Source organism: Urtica dioica, chromosome 6 (genome assembly GCF_054948205.1).
Source record: "Urtica dioica subsp. dioica isolate 48M chromosome 6, U.dioica_male_clone48M_v1_H2, whole genome shotgun sequence".
Taxonomy (NCBI): Eukaryota; Viridiplantae; Streptophyta; class Magnoliopsida; order Rosales; family Urticaceae; genus Urtica; species Urtica dioica.
In genome coordinates, this window is record NC_142761.1 from 806,084 (window position 1) to 818,192 (window position 12,109).

Consider the following 12,109-nt stretch of genomic DNA (forward strand, 5'->3'; position numbering starts at 1 on the left):
TGTAGAATTGTGAGAGAGATTTTGGAGTAATTCTCAATGTCATTAACTTGATCAAATCGATCAGTTTTATACTAGTTACAATCGGAAATAATATAACCTTATCACATAAAAATAGGTAGCTTAACAACCAAGCTATTTATTCTAACTAACCCTAAAGACTAGGAAACACACTTAATGAGATAAGACTGAACATAACAACTCCGGAAATCTATACTCCCCTTCAAGCTTGATGGTAGATGTCTATCAAATCGAGCTTGGAACAGTTTTCCGTGAAGGGTTGTCGTGGCAGTGGTTTGGTGAGGATGTCTGCAGCTTGGTTCTGAGACGTGACGTACTGCATGGAGATAACTCATTCTTCAATCTTCTCGCTCAAGAAATGTCTGTCTATTTCTACGTGCTTTGTGCGATCATGCTGTACTGGATCCTTAGCTATACTTATAGCAGACTTATTGTCACATAGCATTTTCACAGGACCATTGACTGGAACCTTTAAGTCTTTAAGTAATTTCTTCAGCCAAATCCCTTCACATACTCCATGAGCCAGTGATCGTAGATCTGACTCTGCGCTGCTTCTTGACACCACTGATTGTTTCTTACTTCTCCACGTGACAAGGTTTCCCCATACAAATGAGCACATGCCTGAAGTGGATCGAGAGCAGTCTTTGATCCAGCCCAGTCAGCGTCGGTGAAGACTTGAATCTCACGGCAGTTGTGTTTCTTGAATAGTAATCCCTTTCCTGGTGAGGATTTGAGGTATCTGAGGATCCTCATCACAGCCTCTAGGTGTTCCTCAGAGGGATCATTCATAAACCGACTAGCCATACTCACTGAAAAACTTATATCTGGTCGAGTGTGAGCCAGATAAATAAGTTTTCCAACAAGTCTTTGATATTGGCCTTTGTCCACTCATGTCTCAGACTGTCTCTTACCCAATTTAGCTGTAGGATCCATTGGTGTGTCTGAGGGTTTGCAGCCAATCATACATGTCTCTCTGAGTAGATCAAGTATGTATTTCTTTTGTGACACTGTGATTCCGAGCTTAGATCGAGCCACTTCCATTCCCAAGAAGTACCTGAGTTCTCCAAGGTCTTTCACCTCAAACTCGGTTGCCAGGACTGCCTTGAGTTTTAGTATCTCTTCATGATCATCCCCAGTAAGAATTATATCATCCACATAAACACTCAAGATCGTGCATTTTCCTTGGTCTGAGTGTTTTGTGAACAATGTATGATCAGCATGGCTCTGAGAGTACTTACAGGATTTGAGGACTTGAGTGAAGCGGTCGAACCACGCTCTTGGGCTTTGTTTGAGTCCATAGAGGGATTTGTGGAGATGACATACTGAATGTTTCGACCTGTTCCCTTCAAAACCTGGAGGCAAGTCCATGTAGACTTCTTCTTCAAGAGTGCCGTTGAGGAAGGCGTTTTTCACATCTAACTGAAGTAGTGGCCAATCCAAGTTAGCTGCGATGGACATTATCACTCGGATTGTATTTAGCTTAGCCACCGGAGCAAAGGTTTCTTGGTAATCGATCCCATAGGACTGTGTGTAGCCTTTAGCAACTAGCCGGGCTTTATATCGCTCAATAGTGCCATATGACTTGTACTTCACGGTAAATAACCATCTGCACCCTACTGTTTTCTTTCCTCTTGGCAGGTCCACAATACTCCATGTCTTGTTCTTCTTGAGTGCATTGATCTCTTCATTTGCAGCTTGTCTCCACTCAGGTCTTGTCATAGCTTCTTGTATTGTGGTTGGTATAGAGACTTGATCCAACTTAGTCACGAATGCTCGGTATTGTGTGGACAGATTTCCATAGTATATGAAATCTTGAAGTCGATAAGGACCACAGGCACGTGCTGGCTTTCTCAAGGCAATTGGACGATCACGCTCATCTGTCACACACTTAGTATCAATCAGTGTAGGTGACTCAGGACTCATGTTACCTTGATTTGACTCATCTGTTCTCGTCAGGGATTGAGTCGGAGAGGCTTCATGGAGATGCTGAATTGTGTGGTCATCTTGAGGCAATTGGTCAGGATGAGGATCAGTTTGGACAGGGATTTGCTCGGTGTATGGATCAGGTATAGTTTCTGAGAGGCTTGTTGACTCAAGGGTTGTGTTTGGATCTTGGTTTTCATGAGATAGTGTGGTCAGGTTTTCAGGCTTGGCAAAGTAGGGAATATTTTCATGAAATGTTACATCATAGGATATGTAGGTTTTCTTGGTTTGTGGTGAGTAACATTTGTACCCCTTTTGAGTAGATGAATAACCAATAAAGATGCATTTTATGGACCTAGGATCCAACTTACTGTGATCATATATGTGAACAAAAACTGAGCATCCAAAGATTTTTGGTGAGATAGTAGATATGAGCTGGGTGCTAGGAAATGACTCATAGAGGACTTCACAAGGGGTTCGAAATTTGAGGACCCTAGAAGGCATTCTATTGATCAGATAGGTGGCTGTTAAAATGGCTTCTCCCCAAAGGTATTTAGGCACCTGAGATGTGAACATGAGAGTCCTAGCTACTTCTAACAAATGCCTATTCTTTCTCTCTGCTATTCCATTTTGCTGAGGGGTCTGGACACATGAACTAAGGTGAATGATGCCATGTTCTTGGAAATATTGGTTGAGTTGAGAATTAAAGTAGTCCTTGGCATTATCTGAGTGTACAATCTGAATTTCTGATGCAAACTGGTTTTTAATCATTTTATGGAATTGTATTATGATTGAGCTAGTCTCAGATTTTTCTTTCATGAGATATACCCAACTAAGACTAGTATGATCATCAATGATGGATAGAAACCACCTAGCACCATTTACATTTTTCACACGTGAAGGACCCCAAATGTCACTATGTATGGTAGAGAAAGGTTTTGAGGGTTTGTATTTCCTAGGACTATAGGTGCTACGAGTATGCTTGGATAACTGACACACATCACACTGAAATAAGCTTGCATCTTTATTGATAAATAACTTTGGAAACAGTTTCTTGAGGTACACGAAATTTGGATGGCCTAGCCGATAGTGATTCATCATGATATCCCTATCCTGTTGAGAAGAGGTTGACTTATTCTGCAAGATTGAGGTTGAGGCTACTTTGTGGGAGTCTGAGTTGGTCTTGAGTAGGTATAGACCACCACACATCTCAGCACTGCCAATCGTCTTCCCTGAGCTCTTTCCCTGAATAGAACAAGACATTTCATCAAAAATGGTTAGACAGCATGAATCCTTAATCACTTTGTGAACTGAAAGAAGATTGCAGTGTAATTGAGGCACATGCAAGACTGATTTTAGTGTGAGTTGTGGAGAGACTTTTATAGATCCACTCCCTGCTACTAATGTCTTTGAGCCATCAGCTATGGTGACATACAAGCACTCATCACTTGGTGTGTAATTTGTGAAGAGATTGTGATTGCTGGTCATGTGATCCGATGCACCAGAATCCATGATCCACACACTGGAGAGACTTGTAGTCACGTGAAAAGCTGTTAAGGCTTTAATAGCTTGAGTGAGAGTACCTCTTTGAGCCATTAATCCGGTTGAGGTAGGGGATGAATCATCTGGTTGAGTTGCCTTCCGGATAAGACAGGAGAGCATCTCCAATTGCTCAGGACTGTAAGGACTGGTTGAGGCTGAGTTGGCTTGAGTGTCCTGATCTTTGGAGTACCTTGATGGCTTCCAGTTGGCTGGTTTGCCATGAATTTCCCAACAAGTCTCTCGTGTGTGCCCGGATTTCTTGCAGTGATCACAGTAGGGACATCCCTTCTTGGCCTTGTTGTAGGGAGCCTTGGCGATGAAGGCTTGTGATTCTTCATGAGCAATCAGCGCCGAGCTATCATGAAGATTTGGTGATGAAGAGAGATGGCTTGTCATCATGAGTTTCTGGCGGCTCTCTTCATGCCTGACCATTGAGAATGCTTCTCGGAGAGATGGTAGTGGCTTGATGCTCAAGATTCTCCCCCTCACTTCGTCTAGCTCCGTGGTGAGGCCTGATAAGAGTTTGAAAACACGTTTTGTCTCCAAGATTTTCGTGTAGAGAGCTGAGTCTTCAGGACAACTCCACCTGTGTTGATCATACACATCAATACGTTGCCAAAGCCTTGTTAGATTACTATAATATTGAGTAACTGAGGAATCTCCTTGCTTTAAGTCGTGAAGGAGATTCTCATTTTCAAATAGTTCAGATGTGTTTTCAGAATTTGAGAATGTGACTCGAGCCGATTCCCAGATTTCTGAGGCAGTTGCATAGAGAAGAAAGTTTTCTCCTATCTCCGGTGTCATGGAATTGATCAACCACGATATGACCATGCTATTCTCGGCCTTCCATGTTCTGTATTTAGGGTCATCCGTCTTCGACGCCTTGGCTTCTCCGGTGAGGTGATCGTCTTTGCTGCGACCAAAGATGAACATTTGGACAGACTAGGACCATTGAAGGTAATTTTGGCCATTTAGTTTGTGACTGGTGATGGAGTATGGGTTTTGGTCGGCAATGGATGTGTTTAGGGTTGGTGTTTCAGACGAAGAGGCAAGTGCGTGGGCTTGACCATACTTTGTCATTTTGATCGGATGTTTAACACTGCTCTGATACCATGTAGAATTGTGAGAGAGATTTTGGAGTAATTCTCAATGTCATTAACTTGATCAAATCGATCAGTTTTATACTAGTTACAATCGGAAATAATATAAACCTTATCACATAAAAATAGGTAGCTTAACAACCAAGCTATTTATTCTAACTAACCCTAAAGACTAGGAAACAAACTTAATGAGATAAGACTGAACATAACAACTCCGGAAATCTATAAGTAAGATATGAGATTCCTGGGTCTAAAGAAGAAGAGACTGAGAGGAAATCCCAAATGGAAAGACTCGGAGCTTAGCTGAACAAGAGAAAGAGGTAGTGATCGAAGAACTAAGGATGAAGAATTTCTTTGAAGAGAACATAGAGTGGACTGAGACCCAAAATCAGCTAATGAAAGAATTAGAAACGGTGAAGAAACGGAAAGGTCTCAAGCTCAGACCCGAAATGAGAGTGAAGCGTATGGGAAGGAATTGTTAATAGCCACGTGTCTTTCATTGAGCAGCCATATAAGAGGTGTGGGAAGGAATTGTTAATAGCCACGTGTGAGAGAAAAAAATATTTCCCCAACTACTCTCAACCAATATTTCCTATTATTTTTCTTTTCATTTTGGTTTCTCTCTTGCTTGACTTCTTCCGTCACGCGCATCCCTCATCACACACTTTTCATTCCGGCAGCTCGCCGAAATCTTTCTTCACGAGGCTTGCCGGAATTTACAGATGTAGCTGGTCATAATATCGCAAGAGAGCTCGTTTTTTCATTTGAATAAGAGATTTTGGTCACATTTTCCAAGTTTGAATACTAAACCTAATTTATAGTCTAAATTTGAAATAAATCTGCTCATCTTCTTCGTTGGTCATTGTCTCAGCGTGGGGTCGGGTTTGGGGCGTCTTCTTCCTTGCTCGGGAGGTTTGGGTCGAGATCCAAAAATTCTTCCAACATATTTGGGTTAGTTCGTCGTCCTTTTAAGAAATAAAAACTAGTTTAAGTGATTTCCTTCCATTTGAAAGTGATTCAAATGCATTTCTGAGTGATTACTTTGCCAAAAATAGAGTTTTTGTTTTATTTCAACGATAAGTTTTTCAGGTGACGAAGTGCATCCAATTTGTGACACATGTGTCACGAACTAGATGCACTTCGTGACACATGTGTCACGAACTAGATGTATTACATGTTAACAACTTTATTTTAATACTTATATCTAATGCTATTAGATTGATGAATATTTATTTTAAAGAGTTGATCGACGGAGGTGACATTTCGTTAGCCTATGTGGCATTTTAAAGAGACTATTTTGTTAATAGAAAACGGAAGTGACATTACAAAAAATTGGAAGTTCGTAATTTGTTTTTTGTTCAGATCGGAATCTCCATCTTCAAAATCCGGAGATATCATATACCTCGCGTGGTCGACAAATTTCAGATAAAAGATCGTCGTTTTCTTCGACCAACATTGCTAATATGAGAGAATGTTTCTTCTTCCTTGTCTCAGTTTTGCCACGGGTTTTGAATAATGTATACAAAATTAAGATTGAGTTTAGTCCGTTTGGTTATTATTGGGCCGACAAAAGCTCTTCATTCCATAAAAACGGGCTTACCTCGAAGAAGACTGTGTTGTACATTTTCTTATGAATATCTTCATTCTCATTCTTATTCCCTATGTGCATTTCTTAGCATGCCCTTCTTTCAAACTTTCGTCTTTGCATTAAAAAAAATAAAAAATAAAAATAAGCGCTTTTTCATACTATTCGGTGAGTGAGTGACGATAGAAGGAAGATAATATTAGCCATAACAAAGCAGGTTTGACATTATGTAGTACATGTAAGTATAAATAAACATTTTTTTATCCGAATATTTAAATCTTGGGGTATTGCAAATGACATCAAATGCTTAGGTAAAAGAACCATATTTTTTATCCATTTTGAGATAGTTACAGATTCCATAAATATTTGCTTCCAAAAAATAATGAACTACCGACTAGTCTTCAACTTTGCTAAAATTTCCCACCACTTTATCCTTGCCTCTAGCACGCTTACTAAAAGCATCACCGAGCAACGTTAGGGAACAAAAAGACGGAGATAAGATTCGTAAATTATCAAACCTACTACTTCAATATATTTAATCGATCTTTAGAAGAAAGAAAGAAAAAAAAATCACCTGAGAAAGGATCTTATAGTTCCACTTCCACAAGGGTACACCACTGATCCATTTGATCTGATAAAATTTTGCGAAGAGCGCTATGAAATGCGCTTACCCCGTTCGCAGACCATTTTACATAAAATTAGACGCCAAATCTCTATCCTCGGCAATAAGCAAGAGATTATTCTCATTTCTGACGTGGATTATAGCGATTTGATCAATGGATGGCGATTACTATAACGTGAGAGGAAACGTAATCAAAACACCATATTAAAAGTTAGAACCCCGATGGTCAAAAGTTTTTTTTGGATGAAACACTAAGGCCACAAACGGCCTCGGTTAATATGAAAAATAGGGAATCTCTCAGTCGGCTCTTCTCTTGGTGGTGTTGTTGACGGGTTGTTGCTCCGAAAGCATCTTCAAAACGTTGACCAGCGCTCGGAGGCGGTCCCAGATGTTGAGGCCGTACAAAGCTTCAATTAGCGACTCTTGGAACTCAAAACCGTTCTCCGAAACTGGGTACTGCAATTATAACACCATTTGGTTTGGTTTATTTGGTTAGAATATATAATTAATATATATATATATATATGTATCGTATATATATACCTGAATTGGCTTCGGGATCTTGGTTTTGATGTACGGCCACCATCGATCCTCCGTCACTGCTTTCACGAGACAGCACGCTCGAAGACCTTCCACACCCGCGAATCTTCCGAATCCACTGTCTTTTACACCCCCGAATGGCAAGGACTAACAGCAGAAGAAGAAGAAGAAGGAAAAATAAAAAATAAAAAATAAGCTTCATTGCACAAACAGTCCCTGGAACAGTGGCATTTTGGTCCCTGAACTAATATTCTAAGCAATATGGTCCTTGACCTATTGACTTAGTAGCATTTTTAGTATTTTATAATTCCCTCCCCGAAAATCACAGAGTTACTTCAATTTTATATTTTTTTGAAACTATGAAATGCTACAAAATCAATAGTTCAAGGACTGAAAATCCAACAACATACTCACAAGATCCTTTGGGATAATGACATACCTGAGACATATAAGTCGATGCGAAATCGTTGATTGCGACGTTGCCGCACCGAATCTGAGACGCGATCTCTCTTGCCCGTCTCTGACTTCCGGAGAAGACCGCACAGCCGAGACCGTACGCCGAATCGTTGGCGAGCTTCACAGCCTCTTCGTCGGTACTGAACTTCATGATCGGCATGATCGGTCCGAACGCCTGAAACGAAAAAAAAAACTTACAAAACGAGATACACGTGTTTTACATTAAAGGAGACCATTAACGATTAAATTTTAAATAACCTCTTCTCGCATCAACTTCATCGAGTGTTTGACGTTCACGAGCACGGTGGGCGGGAAAAACTGGTCCACCGCGCCTTCTCCGATGTGGCCAAAGCTGCCACGAGCCACGATCTCCGCTCCTTTGTCTAACGCGTCGTTCACAAGGCTCTGAAGCCTCTCAGAATGCTCTTGCAGGCATATCGCTCCCATGTCGTACCTTCCACCGAGCGGCGGGCCCTACAATTTATAAAGAAGAAATTACCTCCGGTTCGTTCTTACCTCATCACCTTTTTATTCCATCACACACTACATTTTACAGTATTTTCCTTATTTACAGTTTAATTTACAGGTTTGACAATTTGAGATATTCAGAAAATTAGTATCTTCGAATGAGGTATTTCTACAACTCTTCCTACGGTAAATACATCATGGGATCCATAGTAGAACGTTGTCTAATCTAGTTCGAAATTGGTAATTATTAGAGTTTGTCATACTTACAGCTGAAACGGATTTTATGATCTTAGCAACTTCAGTAACAAAGGCAGAGTAAATGTCTCTATGGACATAGAATCTCTCTGCCCCGGCACAATTCTGTCCGCTTGACTGAAGAACGCCCCGGACTGCGATTTGTGCGACCTGTATGGAGATTTTCAATTCAATGCCAGGGATAAGAGGACATAGATGAGAACTGCTTGTGTGAGAAAGCCAATGTATAATTACACAAAATAGTATCAGAAGGATATAATTATACATGTTCCACATCAGCATCTTCGCACACAACAAATGAATCTTTCCCACCAAGTTCCAGAGTGACTGGTATGAGTGTCTCCGAAGCATTTCTCATTATCTGCGCCCAAAAAATACCATGGTCATTGTTGGGTACAAAAGTTTCAAAACCGAATATTTTTTTATAAAAAAAATTATAAAATATATACAAGAAACAATGTAAAATTCATACCATCTTACCCACACCCGGTGAGCCAACAAATATGATTTTGTCGACTGACGACACCAACGCTTCTCCTGTTTCGGCAAACCTGCGAGGATAAAAGAACAAGTGGATTAACATATAAGATGATGATAAATAAAAACAAAGGATATATATTTAGTACCCGGTGATAATGTCAACTAAGTTCTCTGGAGCTCCCACTGCAGCGAGGGCGGATTGGATTATTCTAAAGTAAAAGCATCCAGACCAACTTGCATGCTCTGAAACCTGCAAAACAAGCACAAGTGTGAATCTTCGTCGACGTATAAATAACTACCAATTTGATCAGAAAAGGAGAGAACAAGCTAAATAAATAAATAAACAAAAATATATAGTACCTTAATTACAACACTGTTGCCAGAGAACACAGCTGCGAGCATGGGATTGAAAATATTATGGAAAGGATAGTTCCATGAAACAATGGCGCCAATAACGCCGAGTGGGTGAAATTCCACTCTGGATTTCTTGTGAATCATTGACCTTCCCGAAGATCTGCAGAGATATTAAGAGTAATGGAAACGAGAATACATTCATTGACTCAGACACATTGTTATCAACCAAAATTTCCAGTACAAATGAACAACATTATAAATAAAGAAATAAATAAAATAATAACGGGGTTTGATGAAAAAACATACCGGTACTCAGGTTTTAGCCATTTCTCGCCTTCCGAGAGAAGCCAAGTGATCTTCTCACATGTCGTCATTATTTCTCCTAAAGAGGCATCGACCATTGTCTTCCCAGTGTCGCGAGAAGAAACTCTAGTGAAAACCCAAAAACGAATGAGCTATGTATGTATGTATTTATGTAAAGCCGACAAAACATCAAATAGAAGAAACTACAATGATTCAGAATTCTTACTCGCATATAAGCTCTTGGTGTTCGATGATATACTTGAGAAGTACCCGAAGAAACTGACGCCTTTGCTTGAAGCCGCTCTTTTCCCAAGTCTTCTGAGCCTTCCTTGCCTGTGTTACGCGATCCTTGACCTGATAAGAAGAAAAAAAAACCACCCGAATTCTCGTCATAATTCAACAAAATTCAATTAAACGTATCGAATGAAGCTCATAATCGAGAGTTTGTTCGGAAACCTCTTCGTGAGTCAGAGCCGGGAAATATCCCAAGTACTTCATAGTGGCGGGCTCATAGCACTGGACCTTCGTGTCCGATTGCTGAGTCCTTCCTCTCGGAGGAATCTGCAGAAAAATTCAGATTCAGCATTAATTTTACGCGACCAAATTTCCATCTGCCACATAAAGTAGCTCGAGATAGGTCTCGACTAAAGTTCGTTAACTCGTGAACATAATTACTACAAATTATTTCCATATGACTGAAATAAATCAATACACACAATCCGTAATATGTAACTCACACAGTCAATGTCATTTCCCAAAGTTCTCAAAAAAAAATTTCCAGTACAAAAGGCATGAGAAATCCACCGAACAATTATCAAAACAACAATAACAAAAAAAAAAAAATCCAAGTCCTGAAAATATTGAAAGGAAATAAAAACTTACGTATATGAAACTATTCTCCTGGACCTGGTTCTTGTCGTCCATCACTGCATGCATTTCGTTTTGTTCAATGCAATCACACGCAGAGGCGAAAAAAAAGTACATGGATAAATACATGTATCGTATCTCTCTCTATATATACACATTTAGTTATAGATATTACGGTGTTTACCATCAGAAGCGTCGACTTCGATCGAAGGCACGTTTGGAGGAATGAGCATCAAGAGAAATCGACAAATTGCGTAAGCGAAAGCCAAAACAAGCAGAGGCCACCAAAACGCCATCGTTTCAGAAGAAGATTGCTCAGCGAACCAGGATTACGATCAAATCACAGACACCATAGATCTCGAGCTCCGATTCTTTTTCCGCTTCCACTCTACACAGTCCTCAAAAAATAAAAATAAATAAAGCTATTAAGTTCTTTGTCCTCTCTTTAAATCTCTGTTCGCGCTAAACGACAAGGTTAATTAAGCACTAATCCAAATCCTAACCTCGAACACATCGGAATCCAATCCAAAATTAAAAACTAAATACGAACCAGAAAATAAAAAGCATTTAATGAGATTCATGCCGACGAAATTAAAAATTCTTTACTTGTGAAACGAGGAAATGGAACAAGGAATGTGAGCAAAACAGAAAAATAAAAAAGAAAAAAGAAAATCGAATCGTGGAATTTGTTTTACCTGTCTGAGAAGAGAACGCAGTGACTGGCCAAACCGAAACGAAAGTGTGGAATGAAAATGGAAATGAGACGATCTCACTACGTAATCTGTGATTATAGGTAGCTAAAGTGAAGTGAAGCTAAATATGGGAAAGCTAAGCATAAAACATTTTCGGACCCTAGATTATGGTGCAAAAATATATAGATATATAGCCTAATTATTAATTAATTTAAAAGCAGCTCAATTTTGGTTATTTATATCATGATTATAAATTATTAAAATAAAATAGTTGAAGTAGATTAATTTTCATGAATTTTGAATAATTAAATCTACAAACAAATTATTAGGGAAATGAAAGTAGGGCTTTATTTTTTAATATTCATATATTTATACTATTATTTTAATTGAAGGTAGCGGTTATGTCATCAAATGATAAAGTTATATTTTTAATTTTGTATATCTATGTTATAATTTTAATCGAATGTCAATTTTTCGAAAAGTACTAGGATAATGTAAAATAATTTAAGGATTGGGAGTTTAATTTATATCAATTACGTCCTTCTAAAAATTATATATATATATATATATATATATATGCGTATATATATATAAGTAATTCTAAGATTTGGAATTGAAAACAAGGTGCTATTCATAATTTTTTTTTTTTTTTTTATGTATTTTTATATAGTTCCATTTATATTTTATACCCGTTCATATCTTCGACTAACTTTTTTACTATTTGAAATTTAATATAGTTTCCTATGTTTAATCATAACTTTGTTTATTTATGTTGGTTTTTATAAGGCAAAGTTTTTAATTATGCAAAATATTATAATTAAGTTGTTTTAAGTCTTTTTGCAACAAGTAGTTTAAGACATCTAAGTCACTTAAAGTTATATGTCCTTCTCATTCAAATAGAACT

At 38.7% G+C, this 12,109-nt stretch overlaps 2 protein-coding genes across 4 annotated transcripts; both read right to left on the bottom strand.

The window, feature by feature from the left end:
* Nucleotides 1–906: 906 nt before the first annotated feature.
* LOC149392682 (uncharacterized) lies at nucleotides 907–4,416 on the bottom strand. Its single transcript, XM_089617019.1, has 3 exons — nucleotides 3,319–4,416; nucleotides 2,941–3,186; nucleotides 907–2,253 (listed from the first exon to the last, which is right to left on the bottom strand). Exons 1-3 carry the CDS (start codon nucleotides 4,414–4,416, stop codon nucleotides 907–909), a joined length of 2,691 nt encoding a protein of 896 aa, XP_089473145.1.
* A 2,098-nt stretch (nucleotides 4,417–6,514) lies between these two features.
* Nucleotides 6,515–11,361, bottom strand: ALDH22A1 (aldehyde dehydrogenase 22A1). 3 transcript variants are annotated; one of them, XR_016299786.1, is made up of 16 exons: nucleotides 11,209–11,361; nucleotides 10,698–10,901; nucleotides 10,529–10,572; nucleotides 10,103–10,207; nucleotides 9,873–10,000; nucleotides 9,650–9,772; nucleotides 9,350–9,503; nucleotides 9,136–9,239; nucleotides 8,982–9,060; nucleotides 8,775–8,870; nucleotides 8,522–8,659; nucleotides 8,045–8,260; nucleotides 7,770–7,961; nucleotides 7,334–7,477; nucleotides 6,743–7,246; nucleotides 6,515–6,620 (listed from the first exon to the last, which is right to left on the bottom strand). XR_016299786.1 is itself a non-coding variant. In XM_089617362.1 (15 exons), exons 2-15 carry the CDS (start codon nucleotides 10,807–10,809, stop codon nucleotides 7,088–7,090), a joined length of 1,794 nt encoding a protein of 597 aa, XP_089473488.1. In that variant the 5' UTR covers nucleotides 10,810–10,901; nucleotides 11,209–11,361; the 3' UTR covers nucleotides 6,730–7,087. The 3 variants fall into 3 exon arrangements, 2 of the variants coding, with proteins under 2 accessions (XP_089473488.1, XP_089473489.1); XM_089617362.1 differs by lacking the exon at nucleotides 6,515–6,620 and having other exon boundaries at nucleotides 6,730–7,246; XM_089617363.1 differs by lacking the exon at nucleotides 6,515–6,620 and having other exon boundaries at nucleotides 6,730–7,246; nucleotides 10,698–10,911.
* Between the last annotated feature and the right edge of the window lie 748 nt (nucleotides 11,362–12,109).